The following is a 19312-nucleotide window of genomic DNA, read 5'->3' as shown; positions in this document are numbered from 1 at the left end:
TTATTTGCGCGAAGTTTTTCCGTCTTCAAATCTGTACATATATAGGTATAATAAAAAATATTGACATTTTGTGTAAGTAACGTAAAACCGGGAAAATCGCCAGAAAATGTCACCATTTGTTTAGAAATTGCCAGTAAAAACAGAATTAAAAGACTACGATATATTCATAAAAGTATAGAATGAAAAGTTAAACAACGCTCAAAACGTTTATTTTTAAAATTTACTTCATAAAGGAATATTTATGAGTTTATGACTTACATTTTAAGACGTACCTAAATACTTGTATTAATAATATTATATGAACAATAATGTATCATTGACGTGTTTAAATTTCAATCCTATAATAAGATGTTTATAATTTCAACTCTATATTACGTAGTTCATCAAAAAACGCGTTCATCATAATGTTTTAATTCACGGCGTGGTGTCGGAGACGATTTTGTTGATACACGCCGCACATAGGTAATATTATTTAGGGTAATTCACTAAGTAATAGCATTGTAATAGGCATGCTCAAATACCCTTTTAAATAAATATTTATTCAAATACTGACTTTAGGAACTTTTAATAGATTTTAAATATACATTCTATTGGATTGCTTAAGCGCAACACCAGTAGCGTAGCTGGAGCTCAATCTAGGGGAGGGGCTATTTAAAGATTGTTAAACACCACAAAATATGTATCGTGACTCGTGAGGAATTAGGTTATAACCATGTCGGCCAGAAACCAGAACCGTGATTAAAATGTCGCCAATAAGAAATTCCAAGGGGTAGTATGATACATCATAAGCGCAATTTGGAGGGGGCTAAGTGTGGCGTATTTACGAGGGGGGGATATGGGGATAGATTCCCCCCCATTGGTCTTTTTTTTTACTTGATAAGTTTAATAATATCGTACATATATTACAGAAATACAGAATGAATTTATTGAAAACGCTACATTTTATTATAATATTGAAATTTTAAGAATTTGGAAATATTGAGGTTGATGGCCGTAGTCAATACACGACCTACTGCTAAATATGTATATGATTGAAAACAATTCGTATTGTAAATCGTAAAATTCCGCCAATCGTCATTATTGTCAATAACGATCCGGCTATTATCATGTTTTTTATAATAATTAATAAGCATTTGGTTGTTATTTCAAAACTTATTGCAAAATGAAGGTATATATATATAAATAGGCATTCTAAACAATAAGTTCTAATAATTAAATGGTATACAAATAATAAACAAACTTAAACAATTAATTACGAGTTATTACTTATTTTTATAATATTTATTATTGCATTAGTTAATTTTTAATCCAGCATAATAATTCACTATTCATTATAATCGAATACTCGCGTTAGTGTCAGTGTCGAACTTCCACCTAGGCAAACTAGGCTGCCTAGCTGCCTGGCAGTCTTTACTCTTTACCTTCAGGCCCCCGGCCGAGTACTAAAAAAAGGGTCCTTTCGTAGTAGCTGTATTATAAACTCTTAGACCCTTAAGTTCGGAGCACTGGCTGGTTCATTATTTTTTACTGTTTTGATTTTTCGTCCTAGATATATTTGTATATTTATCAATAAGCACTACTATTGTATTCTTATGGTTTTCTCCATTTTATAAAAAAATGACAATGAATAATAAATCTTCAAAACAAAAAAAATACAGTCTTATATATTTATGTGTAGGTACTTATTGATGATAATTAAATGAATTTTCAACATTATTGAGAAACGGTAGTAATGGTAAGTGTACCCCCCCCCCCCCCCGAAACTTTTAAAAGTAGAAATATTTTAGTGGTGAATATAGTTTTATTGACTATAAATTTTCAGCATTTATAAAAATGTTGGATCCCCCACCCTCATCCCGAATTTTTTTTCGATTACAGCCTTGTACCTACCCGATGTCGCTCGAATAATTTATAGATACCTATTTATAATTAGATAGGTACTTTGTATTGATTTATCTACAATCCAGTGTTTACATACCAAAATAATAATTAATAAAGTAATAACACACCCTATTATACGATCCCATCACATCACTTAAAAATAGTAAATCCTCGTGGTATGACATTAGGTAGAGCGCTCATCGTTTTTTAAATAACGTGTTAAATTATATTTGTCCAAATATTTCATCACTGTATAGTATTTAATATACAAACCATGAGTAATGTATAGCAGTTTGAAAATACGAATGCATTGATTAGATAAACTTTTCTCGAGTGGTTCGAACCCACAGTACGCATAAACCTACACCCATATTTGTTTTCTCCAAATCTTATCTGTTCGTGCGTATGGCTTGAGATACATGTTTGAAATGACGTTTTTTATTTTAGCATACGTCCGACAGCTTTTGTAAATTGCGGTCGCATACCTATATCAGCTACATACACCGAATGGCGAATAATCGTTGTTATTATTTGGTTGCGTGCTTAGCACTATACGCTTATCCGGTGGTCACTCAAAACGACTTTAACGATCCTTACGGTCAAAATGCTCAGGCGTATTGGCAACAGGCACAGCAAAGGCCGCAGGACATCATCGATCAACAGTTCAGCCGTCCGTTGTACAATTTTCAAGACGCCCAACGACAGGCACAGCAGCAGCAACAACAACAACAACAACAGAGATTACAACAGCAGCAGCAGCAGCAACTACTACTACAACAACAACAACAACAGCGGTTACAACAACAGCAACAATCTCAGCGGCTACAGCAACAGCGATTACAACAGCAACAGCGAAATCCGAATTTTAATCAAAACCCAACCATGTTTCAGGAAAGACAGAATTACAGTAAGTAACAGAGATCATTTTACTTTTTCTACAATGTATGTGTATAAAATATAAATGTAATACATATTATTTTAATCCAGTTTATATAGAGTACAGTTATATTATTATTTAGGTACTAGGTAGGCACAGAGAGGAAATCTCTGGTTCAAAATATTAAAAAAAATGCCTTCTTATCGATATAATATTAATATTATTTGATAAATAAATTATTAGTCGAATGATAAAAGGAGGCTAAAACAGGTGTTACATAGATTAATTGATTGATAGGTACGTAAGTCATTATAATGACCAATGGGACAAAACGTATTTATTTTTATTCAATTTTCTATAATATAAATTCCAATTAGTTATAGTTATACAATAATACCGTGATTCTTATAGCTCTTATGCAAACATTTAAACAAATTCATTTATAGCTATTGTAATAAAAACATATTTTCAATACAAGACTTTAATCTGAAACACGTTTTTTTATCAAAGTTTTATATTTGATATTTAATTAGACATTTAACCCGCTTAAGTCAAACAATTTAAAATGTAAGCAGAAGAGAGAGTATAGGGCCTTTCCCCTCTCGATGATGTATCCCAACCCAAAATGTTGCTGTCGCCATTTTTGTTGGACAAATAAAAATACCTATATAGGAACCTCTTAAGTATAATACATTGTCAGACTATAGTGATACCTACAACCTACTTATCGACCGATATGAATTGTGTGTAGTATTTTTACGGTGGTAATAAACATAGTATAATATCGTCTTTGTATAATATTAGGTATATATTATAGCAGTATAACTGTAATTAAAATCGAAAATTCATATTTAGATTAGGCGATGTATGTTTACTTTAGACTTTAAAATTTAGAGTATTTCGATATTTGTTATGGTCGTTATGGAAATTACAATGTAATTTGATGAGTCGAAAGTGGAATGCTATATGGATATAAATATATAATAGGTATTGCATTAAAAAGAGTACAATCGCAGACTTGAGAGCTGAATATAATTAACGCGCGTGCAAGCCGTGCAGGGAGGGCCGTGTGTAGGTTGCGCAACGTCCTAACAATTGGTGTAAATACATTTGTAAATTGTTACTAGTTTTGTATTAGTATGCCGTTTGTAGATTTTACATATTCTCAACTTGTGTGTACATTAAGAATATATTTAAATAATTCAATTAAAAAATTCCCGTATTTTTGTTTAACATAATATTTTAAATTTACACCGACAAAATAATAATATAATACCTATACAATAATAGTTCCAGAAATGAATTAATATCAGTTAGGTAATATTGATATTATATTGTGTTATATATGTAATTGGATTTTATATTATTTACATGGAGTATACGGTGTGTCATATTATAGTTATGTTTATGTTTATCTCTAGTGTAAGCTCACCGCTTGAAAAGACTATGAGTGTGATGTAACTATACCTATTACAAATTCCATCACTGAAAACAATAACTTAATACATACCTAACAGATTTATATTCAAACCGCTTCCTGTTGTAGTTTATTTACACAGTGACAAAATCATAAAACATAATATTATATTGCCGTATTGGTTGTACTTATACGCGTTTCAGTGTATTTACTTTTGTATTATTATATCTAAAAACGTATCTATGATTCAAATTTTCATAGACTATTTACCACCTATCTGCTATGTATATGTATATTGATTAACTATTTTTATTAGCTGATAAAATATTATAAACTCATATTTTTTTTTATCGCTTATACGATTAATAATATTCTCATCATCTGCTAAGTATTGAAAATTATATTACATTTACATTTTAAGTAAAACTGTTACATACTTATATACCAGGGGTGGCCAACATGACTATGTACGCGAGCCACGTATATTAATGCAATTATATCAAGAGCCAAATTATATCTAATCTGTACTTTTATACCACAAAAATAACAAAGATAGCTAACATCCGATAAACATATCAAATTACGAAATATGAAATTATAAAATAATAATAATAAAAACATTTTTTTATTTTTATACACGTATGCAAAAAAAAATTAAAATTTTGGTTTTTGTAAATGAGACCGCGAGCCGCATACGTCGATGAAGAAAGCCGCAATTTGGCCACCCCTGTTATATACTTTTTATAGTTAGAATAGTTTAACTTTTTTAAGTATAATGTCGGTATGAAGAAAATATCAAAACTAGTATGATTTATTATTATTTGAATTCATAGCCGCTTTGGCATATTACAAAAACAATTTCATTTGATATAATGACATATAAGTATAGAAAATAAAAAATAGAACTCCCATTTTAACTATTAAACTATAGTTACTGATATTTTATTATGAAAAATCGATTTTATGTACTTCCTATAGTACTTAAATGCACACGTATTGTTATGTGTAATGTACACATAATAACATTTTTAAGTCTTAATTTTATATTACAGATAGTTTCGCTTCCAGATATGCACCTCCCACCCTAAGATTACAAGCTGGTTCAGCTCCGTACGTTTTGACCGAAGAGAGATTGGCGGAAATCCGCGAAGAGTTTATGTACTGGTATTTCGATAGAGGCGGCGACAATGATCAAGGAGACTATCAAACCGACATACACGGATCTATGCCACAGATTCACAAAAATTTTAATTTTCAATTGCCGTTCTTCGGTTTTAGATTCAATTACACTCGGGTGTCGATGAACGGTTATTTGGAATTCAGCGATCCACCAAAACACTACCGCTACCCGCTGTCATTTCCAATTAAAGAGTGGCCGAAAAAAAACGATCCGTCTTTCATCGGTATATTCTTCAGCAAGTGTCGAATCGGTTCGCTGAGAACTGATGACGTCGACCGACGCAAGCCCGGAGTTTATTTCCGCCTGGAGAGGGATTTACAAGCGCGAACAGATCAATTCGGAGTGGAAATGAGAGAAAGATTAATGTGGGACATCCGGGAAGGCGTAGTCGGCGCGGACTCGTTTGTTCCCAAACATTCGGCTATTATTACGTGGAAAAACATGTCATTTGCCGGAGGAATTGACAATTCCCTTTACAGGGTAAACACGAGCAACGCGATATAGTTGCATTTTGTATTGAGTATACCTACCTATACTTCGCAGTCTTATAAACGCCGACGCAAGACAATGCAATTTTTATATTTCATTTCAGACTAATACGTTTCAAATGGTCTTAGCGACCGACGAAGTATTCACTTATGCCATATTCAATTACGCAGACATGCAATGGACTAGTCATACGGAAGCCGGAGGCGATACGACTGGCGGCGAAGGGGGAGTACCGGCTTTTGTGAGTTAATTGAAAAATCTGTTTGAATGTTTTTGTGTACATAATACCGTGCCGAACGCGTCGAAATAATATTACATTATTATTATGCTTTAGGTGGGATTCAACGCTGGGAACGGGACTAGGAGTTTCGAGTATTATCCCTACTCGCAAAGATCGACCATTAGAGACTTAGTGGGTCGTGGTTGGGCCAATAATTTTCCGGGTCGACACATATTCAGAATCGACGAAAACATAATGTTAGGAACGTGTAACAAAGACATCGGTCAGTAAATCAGTTGTAAATATTACTTTGAAAATACAATTATAGACTACCTACTATTTTGGTTAAAAGTAAATACTTTTCGACTAAAAACATAAATGTTAATTTATACAGGACGATTCCACAAACATACTCGCTCAGTATAATTCCATTATATCTTCAATATTTTTAAATACCTTAGCTGTAATAAAAATTTATGAAAAATCTTGTGTTCAATTATTTTGAGAGAACGTTTTTTTCATCAATATTTATAGAAAAAAAAACTTTAAAATAAGTTAAATATCAGATGGTTACAATAATTAATAGCTTAAAGTAATAATAATATATATTTTCAAAATAAACAAAGTGATACATATGAATGTATACAATTTAGTATAAATTCGATTGCAGAACCCCCCCCCCCTATAAGGAAAACTTATGCCGGGGGAGCAATTCTTATCAATACAAAAATGATTTTTAAATAATACCGTTTATAAAAAATTCTAATGAACATAAATTTTCGGTGAAAATTTCAAGTATCTATATAGTATATATGATATATACGTTAATTCGTTTTTTGGTTTTGTCAAAAACTATAGTTTTGTGTAAAAATTCCACAAACAATTTTTTTCCCCGATCATTTTGAAAAGTACAGGGAACTTTAAATTTTTATCTCTCAAGATTCCAACTTTCTAACTAGAAAAGATATAGGAGTTGAAAATCAAAGCAATATTTCTACTATAAAAACGTGTACTAAAGTAATTGTAAAATTATAATATATTCATCGTCCGCTCAAAATCTACAGAAATGTGTTGTATGTCTAAAATATTATGCAAATACTTGACGACCGCTGTATTAGGTCTAGTAATTTAAACATTTAAAAATATGATATGTTATATACTTTTCGACGTGTAGCTGGTACGAACTTACCATTGGTTTTCGCACCGGAAAGTGGCAACATGTTGGGCGGCACTGTCGTCAACATCACCGGACCGTGTTTCGAGCCCGGAGACAAAGTACGGTGCAAGTAAGTAACACATTTTACATTTTATCGATTTGGTTTAAAACAATGGCATACAGTCCGAGTGAAATATGATTCATACGTACGCGCGTTACTGTAGATTTGACACGGAAGAAGTTGTCGGCACCGTGGTGAACAGAAACCGTGCGGTTTGCATTCAGCCGTTTTTGATGGCCGAAGGTTATGTTATATTCGACGTGGCGATCGGTGACGAAAAATACAACTGGAAAGGAAAATACTTTGTGGGTACGACGATGTCGGCGAACAGTTCTTGGTTTTGTGTTATATTGAGTTTTGCTTACACTGCGTTTTGTTTTTTGTTTTTCATGTTTTCCCGCAGAGACACCAGCCACAGCTACCGAACGTATTCGGTTCCAAGACTCGGCAATACGAGAACGAAAGCCTAAAGAAATAAAAATTACCTGGGAAAAACAGAACCTTACTACGAATTTCGACGCACAGATACAGATATCGCTTTACGGTTATAGAGAAGTGACGATCGCACCTGAACTCGTATTCGTCGACGTCATAGCGGTAAACGATTGTTAAATATAGTGTTTATCCGACACACATAGGTTATCATATTGTTGTATTAACCGCAACTACCTGTATGTAATATGCCATATTGTGTTGTGTCTGCGCAGAAAAACATTCCCAATTCTGGCGAATACATCATAAACCCGGCTGTTTTCGAAGACCGCGACAACACCATGAACTTAGATCTGACGTTTGGATTCTTACAAATAAAACTGTCCAATCCGACGTTGTACTCCGGCATTTCGATTTCTCCGTAATCGTCTTTATATTATATTAATATACACCTATACAGCACTATATGATAATACTTGTATAAATTATAGTTTAAACCGGTTTTCCCCCAAAATGTTACACGTGATGTGTTCGGTTACACCCCGAACCCCTTGTCCAAATTACACCGGGTCGATATTGTAAGTCGACGAGCTTAATTCGTAATAGTAATTGTAATATAGTTCCGCGAAACGAGACAAATTTAACGGCGCAAAGTCGATTTTTGGCGGCCATTTCGCGGGCGAACTCCGTCCGTTAAGTCGACTTACAATCCGAGCTTTTCAAAGTCACGGTTTTCCTCTCGGTGTAATCTGTATGACCCCGGACACTCGGCCGTCGGCGTGTTTGTCTGCAGCTGTTGTTATACATTCGTGTCCCGCAGGATACTCTGGAGCAAGCCCGTACCTCTCGGGTGGTATTTCGCGCCTCAGTGGGAACGGTGGCACGGTCCCTCGTGGCCCGAGCGGCTGTGCGACAATTGGATCAAGAACGACAGGTATCTGAAAAACTTCGCGGCCGAGATATTCCAGTGCCCGTGCACGCTGGAACACGCGCTCGTCGACCGCGGACGGTTCTTGCCGGACGCCGACTGCGACCGGGACGCCAACCCGCAGTGCCTGTACAACAAGGGCGCGGTGCACTGCGTGACGACGGGGGCGCCGAGCATGGAGGGCTCGGAACAGCAGTGTTGCTACGACAAAAACAATTACCTGATGTTGTCTTACGACCAGCAGTGGGGCTCGAGGCCGCGGAGATCGCACAACTTGGGATTTTTGCCGTGGACCGAGGCCAACAAGGTGAGTGTGTGCCCGGCGGACGGCGAAAGGAAAAGGCGCGCGACCGGCCGACGATTTTTCTGAGATACGTAATATACGCATTTCCAGGTACCCACGCTGTCCCAGTGGTTCCACGACATGAGCCCGTTTTTCCCGTGTTGCATGTGGCAGGAAGAGCAGGCGGTCGGTTGCGAGACTTACCGTTTTGAACGACGTCCGTCTCAGGATTGCGTCGCCTACCAATCGCCTTACGTGGGTACGTATGTGAAAACGGGCGAAAACCACCGCGATTAGGGGCAGAAACTATAATATATTTATAATGATATTGTCGGAAGTCCGTATCGATTGCACTTAGCACTGTGTCTGTAACCAATTTCTTTATTACAGTTGTATGCCTTTACCACCGCCCACCAGAGAGGTCCACTAACTCCCGTTTTACAATTAATTACTATATTGTTTACGTAGCAATTCAGAGTCTGATTTTCACCGATTTCAACAAGCCCGAATGTCTACACCCGTCCACATAAATTTCTTATGACATTTTTCACAGTCGCGTCGTACCAGAGCTTGCGCTAAAAAAAATATTAAAGCTGCACACTCTGTTTGTTTTTCAGAAGTGAAAAAATTTGATGCACGTTTCGCTCGCGTATAACACATAACACATACTATATATCATAAATTCATAAATATTAAATATTGTCAGTTTAAAGTATAAACAACAACATTTCTTAAATTATATTTTGATTAACAACAATTAATATTAATCTAATTTTTAAATGTTTTTTATGACAACAGACAATATTTTCTAATTGGAGATGGTTATTAATTTGAGCACAATCACAATATTTGGTGGCATAACGCAACGGTCATGACCACGGTTTATCTTAAAGACCGTAGTAGATTTAATCTCTTGATATTCATAGATAAATTATCAATGTTTCAATCATAATTTCTAATTAATTTGAAAAACAAAATAATGTCAAATGATATCTATGTTATGAGCTCGTAGACATATAGAATTAATTATTAAAAATTCAAAACATAATATTTTTTATGAACTGCACATTTTATGCACAACTGCACATTAACGCAAGCTCTGAGTCGTACTACGTATAGGATAATTGTATGTACAAACAGCACCACATTACCACGTCGAAACATCCACTGTGTTTTTTCCGCATTTAAACAGTTAAACTTACCCCATACACTCAAATCTCACTGAACGCAGTACTCCATACTGGGGTTGGTCGATCGCTACTGAGAGTTCGCGATACTCTTTCGTATTTTCTTGAATTTTTTTCAGAGAATAAATAATAATAAGTTGAAGGTAAGAATTTGTAATCAAAGATCTTCAAATATGTGTTACGCAAAACTATGAAATTAAACGTTATTATTACTTAATAATATTCTAAATTAAAGAAATAAAAAAAGTATAACACGTATGTCGTATGTGTTATTTTATAAAAAATATAAAAAATCAAATAATATTACATTATTATAAAAAAAAATTCTTTTTATTTTTCATTTGTTATTTTTTATTCTTTTTTTGTTTACTGAAAACCTTTTTTTTTCGGTCGATTACAACAGCCTAGAAAAACTCAAGGTCGATCTCAAGTCTATTAAATTGGGGCACTCCTTTTCTATATTATATTACGAAAATATCATATGAAAACGCATTACCTAACAATTAATATTATAATATACATATAATGTTGTAGTGAGGCCATACATTGTTGTAATATATTATTTTGTTAATTGCAATAAAAATACCTAATCGGTGCTATTGCTTGCCGGAAATCGGAGAATAAATCATAAAACACAACAAATAAAATCTAATTATTCATCCGAAGACAGTAACAAATCGACACCAAAATAAAACAAATTCGATTATAGTACATTTCCCAATCGCAAAGCGTACAGTTTATTGTATAGGTAAGTTGTATGGTGTACGCGCTCAGCATACCTATCGGTGCCACGTAATGATCTGTAAATTAAAGGTGTTAACTGCGCGTACTGTTATCACGCTTTAATTGTATTAATTATCATCCACGTTCAAATATTTTTTTAGCGAAATAAAAAAATACTTGAAAGTTCTGCATTTCAGACAAGTACGTTTTCTATTTGGTAATATAATTAGGTACATCACGAAAATCTCAGAGGCGAAAAATTGCATTTAGTATAACAATAATTTCTCAAAGTTACCCTATAAGTCCTATTATGTAGTGTTAAGCTTTGGACAAGGTTAGAAAAATAATATTAATAGTATAAAAAGAAACAAGGATTTGTGTTTTATAATATAAGATATTTAATTTTGATGTATTCTAGAACTTATCAAGACATAAAGTAAGTTTTGTTTGCTGTAAATTTGTAAAATTAATTATTGGTAAGACACGGTTTTTCATAATTTTTAATTAAATTTTAAAACTGCCCCGAAATCATCGTGTTTGATAGCATGTATTTGTTATATTATAATTACATGGATTATTTAATTACACCGCTGTTATAATACTATGCTAATCGCGCGATCACGCAAATGTGTATAGCTACCGTCTTTGGCGATCCTCACGTGATTACTTTCGACGATCTGGAGTACACTTTCAACGGAAAAGGCGAGTTCGTGTTGGTTCACGTGGATTCGGAAAAGTTCAAATTCGATGTGCAAGGCAGATTCGAACAGTTGCCGGACAATATTTATGGCCCGGTAAGGGCCACCACGCTGACATCCGTTGTCTCCCGCGACAACACATCCACCGTGATCGAAGTCCGGTTACGGCCCCAAGTGGCCCAGTGGAGGTACAGGTTGGACGTTTTTGCCGACGGTAAACGAGTGTACTTCGACAGACCGGCGTTGAAGGTGCAACACTTTCACGGTAAACTAGGAATATATTATCATTATTATCATTTATCATTATTGTATTGTCGGTGTTGTCGGACACGATGGAAAAGTGATAATTTAAGGCGTTATATATTTATGACTTTCGAATTCGTTTCAGGTGTGACCGTTTACGCGCCTTCTTACGTTTTAAACCAGTCCGAAATCGTAGTTATGTTTCAATCTGGCGCCGGGTTAGAAGTGTTGGAAAACAAAGGATTCATGACTACTCGGGTGTATTTGCCCTGGCAGTTTATCGTAAATATTAAAAACTATACTACTATACTATATTACTATATTATTTCCCTTTATAGCGATTCTCGCCTGTTTCCTATTGATTATAGCCGTTCCGAGTTACCTATAACTACCTTATATATACTTATATATACCTATATAGAAGGCATATGTTTATTTTTTTAATTTTTTTTTACATATAGAATAAAACCAGAGGATTGTTTGGCAATTGGAGTTTTGATCAGTCCGACGATTTCACTCTACCCGATAGTTCAATAGTACAACCTAATACGTACGATTTCGAATCAGTACACAAGCAATACGCTTCTAATTGTGAGTAATGAACGAGTGTATAACGACTATTATACACAAATGTATAATGTATTTCTTTTGTTTATTGTTTTATTACAACATGATAATAATATTATATTTTTTTTTTCTCACAGGGATTTTAGAAGACAGAGACGAAAAGAACAAAGGTGGCGCTTTATTCTTTCGTGAATACGGCCGGACGGCCAGTTATTATGCAAACCGAACGTTTGAACCTGTTTTTGAGTCCACTCCGGAACTCATTATACCCGCCAACCGATCTTCCGACATACAAAAAGCCAACGAGCTTTGTGGTGACTCGTATCAATGTAAATACGATTATGCGGTTAGTCTTAATAGGGATTTGGCGTTTTATACGTTACAATATCAAGACGGATATGTCAACACGAAAAAAATGAGTAAACAGAGAGGTAAATACAAGAGTAAATCATATTTTAAGGTCACGCATATGTTCGAGTATTATATACACCTATGTTATTTGTGATGCGGCGATAGTCCGTTCGTATAATACAATATTTTGTTACTATTGTATATGTTACTGTTGTAGTTATATCGTGCGGAGTTTTGGAAACGCCACGTTTCGGACGAAAAAGTAACTTTCTGTTTGTACCCAACACCAAGGTGACATTCGAGTGTAATCAGGAATTTGTGTTGATTGGCGACCAAAGAAGATCTTGTTCGTCCGACGGTAAATGGGACATACCGGAATACGGGTACACGGAATGCTTACGTAAGTGCCAACTATCGACGTTTTAAATATGTGATAAAAATGTAATGACGGTCGAATTTCAAGTTAAAAATAATCGAACGTATGTTATGGTATTAACTATGATGTAGGGAACTCTGATTTCAAAATTCAAAAATCGAAAAATTTTTACGTTTATCCTACGCCATCTATTTGACAAAATGTTTGCCTACACATGAGCATTTTAAATCCGTACGATTATTTTCATTAGTGTACCTATCTAATTTTTATCTGATCTAAATAATAATAATAATAATAATGTTAGTGAAGCCACAACCCGGACAATATTCAGAATTTATACAAAAACATACATCGTCTATTTTCTAATAATATTTTTACTCGGTGTGTTCATTTTTGTTCGTTAAAAATAATAATAACAATAGTTTTTTCAATACTCGCTAGTCGCTACTATAGTAACATTCAAATCCATTATTTTTCGTTATTTGTTGAAAAATGAGTGGTATGATGTGAGTGGTGTCTTTGATTCTTTGAAATCGCTTGTGATGTTTGGGTGTTTTTTTATTTACAAAATCACAACACGTCTTTTTACATCAGCTTTTCTTTGTACAGTCTATAGTCTATACATTTAATACGTAATTACATTGGACACTTAAAATTATTACTCCTGTCTATTGTGTTGGCTGGAAAATTATACTTTTGCAGCAAAAATGTAATTTAATCACTTACAAAAAAGTAGTTATAACTGGGTGACATAGATTTCTTAATCAGTAAAACTTTAAACTGTTAATCTGTATAATAATGTTTTCGGAATTTTTCATAAATTTTCCACAAACCATAATATAATTTTCTAACGATATCAAATAGTATGCAAAATTAAATTTGTGAAATTGCAAAATATAAATTAAGCGAGTGATGAAATATTTTATAACTGCTTTGAAAATTTAATAAAGTATATATACTTTCATTCTCACACAGAAAAAAGGTTATAGTAGATCGATTTAAATTTTCAAAAGGTGAACTACGGAATTCCTAAAATTATTTTATTATTTCGTACTTTCAGGTTACTCGTATTAAAATGATTGTTTTAATAAATTATTTGACGTATTTTAAAAATGATAAAGGGTCTCCAATTCTCTATATCCACCTCTGACTTCTATACCTAATGAATATTCACGTACTTTTGTATATACCTATAATTACCTATCTATTGTTTATGCTATTCACGTAAAATTATTATCAGTTTTGGGAGTTCTAACAAGTAATAATTTATGACACCTTATTTATTATGTTGAACCCAATAATTGTTGCTAGATTCTCTTTCCCGACAAAAAAATTGAAGGTTTTACGCATTTATAGCAGCTTTTTAGGGGTCTTGTAATAACAGAAAAGTTCGGTTAGCATCCAATACAGACCTTATTTGCTTCATCCTCACTTCCACCACTATTTTCGACTATGACGTTAGGGGAGGTTTTACTGTCCAATAATAATATGTAAGGGGTTCGACACCTCTTCGCTGAACTTATATGATACGCCACTGGTTGTATGATGACATAATATTACATAATATAAAACTATTAAATGCCACATATTATGATATTTATAATTTATAATATTATACAAAATACAATAATATAAGAGTGATGTGATGACGTGGTGTAAAGGTCACATCGAGTACGAGTCGCGGAGCGCGTGGACGACGATCGCTCTGATTGCGTGCCTCATAGTACCGTTGCTGGTAGGCATTTGTTGCGTTGTGTCGCAAGTGTACCGGCGCAGCGGCCGGCTGAGCCTGCGGTACCAGTCGGCGCGGGCAGCGAAGAGGCGCAACTCGGTGCTGGCCCTGAGCACGGTCGACCTGTCGTCGGCTGGCGCGGTGCCCAAGAATAAGGGTCGCCGCCGCGACAACGAGGAAAACGATAACGACAGTGGCGGCGGCGGCGGATCGTCCACCGACGACGAGGGTCCGGCCAGTTCGGTGCCCAGTTCCACGAACCCGCGCCGGTCGTACGACGCCGTGTACCGGACGCACGAGCCGCTGCCCGGAAAACCGGAAGTGGACTTCGACCAAACCAAGGTCTGGGACCTGGACGCTGAGTACGAGGGACAGCTGGACAAGGTGGACAAGAGGACAGCCATTTACGTGCCTGGATCGCCGACGTTTCCGACTCCGCCGCCGCCGCCGCCGCCGGCTGGTCCAGACGCGGCTGCTGGATGGAGGTCGCCCGCTGGACCTTCAGTAGCGGTCCAAAAACAGATTTTGCCGTCCAGATTCAAAGACTCGTTTTGAAAATGAAAAAAAAAATAGGTTTTTTTTTTAATGTATGTGTGTGTGTGTAAAAGGACGAAATTTCATTCCAAACATGAAGCGGCGGCGGCTCTATATAAAATATTAACCAAATAATAGAACAGTATAATACGTTTGAGCGATACACATTAATAATATAATACTATCATCTATGAGATTCATTCACGTGGGTGCACAAAATATAAAATTATACTAAAATATTAAAGTAAAGACGGACTGTGGTTCGTTATTGTTCAGGGCCTAATACCTCAATCGTAACTCGTAATATCTTTTTTTTTTTTTTTAAAAAAAAAAGCAATATCCAAACCCATATACCTAACACGAATGATTTATTTTTCAATCTTTCTCGTTAACCTGAAACTCGAACATTTTTTTTACTTCACGAATTTCATTGATTAATTTTTGATTTTGTATGTATTTTTCGCGGTTACTCGGATTTTTTACCATCATAATGTTATTGTTTAACAATAACTATTGATTGGAATAATTTTACAGTCAATTGGTATTAATTACTAAATATCATCATCATCACATTCAAACTTTAATGCATTTATGCTTCCATCCATTAATTTAGCAGTATCGCAATCAGTAACATTTTATGAATTAAATAATATTCCAAGGAACAATAAATACATTTAAAACGCGTCGTAGGTATGTGCATATTACATATTAAATAATAGTTTTCAAATCAAGTTTATTTTGCAATACTATACTATTAAGTATTAATCATATCAACGATCAACCCGAATAAAATCGGCCACGAACGCCCAAACGTTTGTTTAAACATTTTACTCCGGTATTTGTACACTCGAATGGCTGAATAAATAAACTCGGGTGATGAGCCTTGATGTTATTACACTTAATGAAACGTACCCCAATAGTTTTATGTCGTCGCGTCGAGACTCCTCTCCGGCCACGGTTCGATGTATTTATAATCGACAAACCACCACTTCTCATCACTCTAACAATAAGCACAACAAATTATTAAATTGATTTGTTTTCAAATTTTTTATTTTAAAACCTCTTTAAATTTCAAAACACAACAAAAATATCCTACAGCGTGTCCTGCTCAGTCAAAAACCCCAATAGTGACTGCGATCAATAGCACCGAAATCGATAATCCACAGTTGGTCGAATAAGAATTTTTATAAACGTCGCCGCGATGGCAATCATGTGGAATGAAAATTCGGCTTTCAATATTTTCGTTACTATAATATGTATGTATATATAACAAATATATTTATTTAATTGTTTATAAACACCGATTGTAAATACATTATCAATTTTGTATGACAATTGTACTGCGATTACGCCCTTGTAAGATTTAACGATTAAGTTTCAAAGTATTATTAATTAAATCGCAATCATTTTCATTTCACATGCCCTGTGTATTATTTTATTTTCGAGTGTACAGTACTTTTTTATACAATTGACGACGTCGGGTCGGGTACCAGAGCCGAACAAATGTGATTTTAAAACCAAAAATAAAATCATCTCTATTGGTAGCTAGGTACATGCGAGGAAATTTACCAATCCTACAGCCGCTACTCACTTACGCTAGCCTTTTTGGGACAAGAATACCGTGCAATCGTAATTTTACGATTTTAATTGTACATAATATCGTAATATTGTCATGATAGATGCCTGGACTCGGTAATGAAAGAGGTGGTCACAAAAAGTCGTATTGCGATATTAATCAGTGAGTCATCAACTAATCATATTTATAGACTTCTGAGTACAAATAAATTGGGTACCGGGGTTAATGTTAGATATTAAAGTTACAAACGAACAAACTATGGCAAATAACATACACTCCTATACAAAAATGTCTCGTTAGATTTACAAATAAACTGTAATTGTATTAGCAGCTGACTGATTTTATTTTTTAACATATTTTAGTCTATATAAATCTCATAATCATAACACTACATTTTGTACACTCTTTCCTCAACGCTACGATAAGGCCAAACAATGTGGAAAAATTAAAAACAATCGGTTTTTCAACGATCGCTACACGTAGAATATTCAGCGAGTTAGTAATTATTTTTTTTTTGTCCGGGTAGTGCAGCACTACTTCTAGTAATGCCCAAATTAGGAATCAAATAATATTAGGAGTGTACATATTGTTTAATCGCGCTGTCCATCATGCTCGCGCACAGGTCATCAAGAGTTTTCGTCAAGAGCCCTGGTGACGATCGTGCCAATCATGCTGCTCCTGTTAGGACCGCTGTTCCTCATCCTGGTATGCGTCGGTTACCGAGTGTTTGTCAAGACTAAAAAGGCGCAAGCCATTAAGTGAGTACCATCCACAGCACCATGCCTACCAACTGACATTAATGGATGAATAGAGGAACAATTTTAGGAGACTATATTTTTAAAATCCATTAACGTATTTTTTTTCTCGGTTGACACTTAGTCGATTGCGAGGCTTGTCGAGACGTCACTCACGACAGTCCCGAGAAGGCGCTCCTAACCAAATCGGCGATGAAGAACTGCAACAGCAGCCGGACGACGAAAGGACGAATATAGCACAGGAAAGTCATCAAAGGGAAACGGAAATCAACTGACAACCGGCAAGCGGTTTTCAGTTCTCAAAATTCGTGACGTCCATATATATTAATAATTTTGTTACACTTTGTAATAATTAGTTTTTAATTTTTTTCAACAATTTTTAAATATATAATATAATATAATATAATATAATATAATATAATAATGTCGATTTCAAAATATTATAATATGTTGGTCATAAAATATAAATACAAAAATACACGGTTTTACGAAAAATAAATATTTAACATATTTATAAATACACAATAATGATAATAATACAAATAAAAGTATACAAGCGTCGAAAAAAAAATAATAATAATAACGTGATGATGATCACAATGATAATAGTAATGATAATAATAGGCCGAAATAATGTCAGGTCGTTTTTTTTTTTTGATATAGGTATAATATATATATAAATGTTAGTAGGTACGCATACTACGTAAAGGGTGTTTTTTTATAGGTATTTTGATTAAAAAAAATTACACGAGGTTAATGTTTTTGTTATCGTTTATATTCAATCCAACCAGTAATCTATGTCTATAATAGTATATTATACTATAGTCGATCGACCGTCGAAATACTGTAGAGATCACGGTTCATTACGTTTCAGTCGATTGGATTAAAAAAAAAAAATAATAAAAATAAAATGTTATTTCGAATTTAGGTACTCTGAATAGGATTGTGCAAAAATAAGTCTATACGTAAAATAACACAACCTGTAGTAATAGTAGGAACGACACGCTACCATACTAAACGGGAAATTTTGTCCGGATGGTTCAACGCGTCCGCCAGTCATCCGGACCTAATTCGTGTACACGACATCAAAACAACATCTTTTATAACCAGGTAATTGCTATGCGTGGTCCAAATATGGTGACATTTTTGCGCGAATGACTGTCGGGCGGGGTCCGTCCGTGACGCGCGTGTGGAGAGGCAAGAACGAGGCGACGTATCGTGTACAACGAGCGTATATCATAATAGTATTGTCGAAAGGTAAACAGAATGTATAAAAAAAATCACTATTAAATACTTAAAATAATGGACAGTGTAATAAATTGATGAAGAGGAAGGAACTTTAACAACGAAAACAAATTGGGCAAGGTAAATAACAATTATTAAATTTTAGATTTTGGTAAAATAATTATTTAAAAAAATGTCTTAAACGTTTTGAAATCACAGATTAAAAGTTATGAAAAAAAAAATTAACGAAAAACAGACATCGTTACTAGAACATTAATCACTTTATAGACTCAATAAATGTAAATATAATATAAGTACCTATTTATATATATTATCTAAATAACTTTTTGAAATATATGACTATCTGATGAAAAAATATTTGTCCAAATCAACGTAACTACAATAATATTATACTCTCTCAC

The 19312-nt window shown here is 34.5% G+C and overlaps 1 protein-coding gene across 2 annotated transcripts; it reads left to right on the top strand.

The window, feature by feature from the left end:
• Positions 1–2300: 2300 nt before the first annotated feature.
• LOC113550349 (protein mesh) lies at positions 2301–18082 on the top strand. Of its 2 annotated transcripts, XM_026952106.1 has the most exons (17): positions 2307–2788; positions 5228–5835; positions 5948–6085; positions 6179–6347; positions 7239–7350; positions 7445–7590; positions 7685–7878; positions 7989–8134; positions 8534–8948; positions 9036–9183; positions 11471–11797; positions 11921–12057; positions 12237–12366; positions 12480–12773; positions 12911–13093; positions 17534–17669; positions 17791–18082. In XM_026952106.1, the coding sequence occupies exons 1-17, from the start codon at positions 2389–2391 to the stop codon at positions 17939–17941; spliced, it is 3834 nt and encodes a 1277-aa protein (XP_026807907.1). In that variant the 5' UTR covers positions 2307–2388; the 3' UTR covers positions 17942–18082. The 2 variants fall into 2 exon arrangements, with proteins under 2 accessions (XP_026807906.1, XP_026807907.1); XM_026952105.1 differs by lacking the exons at positions 17534–17669; positions 17791–18082 and adding an exon at positions 14731–17483 and having other exon boundaries at positions 2301–2788.
• The last annotated feature ends 1230 nt before the right edge of the window (positions 18083–19312 follow it).

The sequence above is a fragment of the Rhopalosiphum maidis genome, chromosome 4 (genome assembly GCF_003676215.2).
Source record: "Rhopalosiphum maidis isolate BTI-1 chromosome 4, ASM367621v3, whole genome shotgun sequence".
Lineage (NCBI taxonomy): Eukaryota > Metazoa > Arthropoda > Insecta > Hemiptera > Aphididae > Rhopalosiphum > Rhopalosiphum maidis.
The sequence above is the reverse complement of the archived record's forward strand: the minus strand, read 5'-3'. Positions and strand labels throughout refer to the sequence as shown.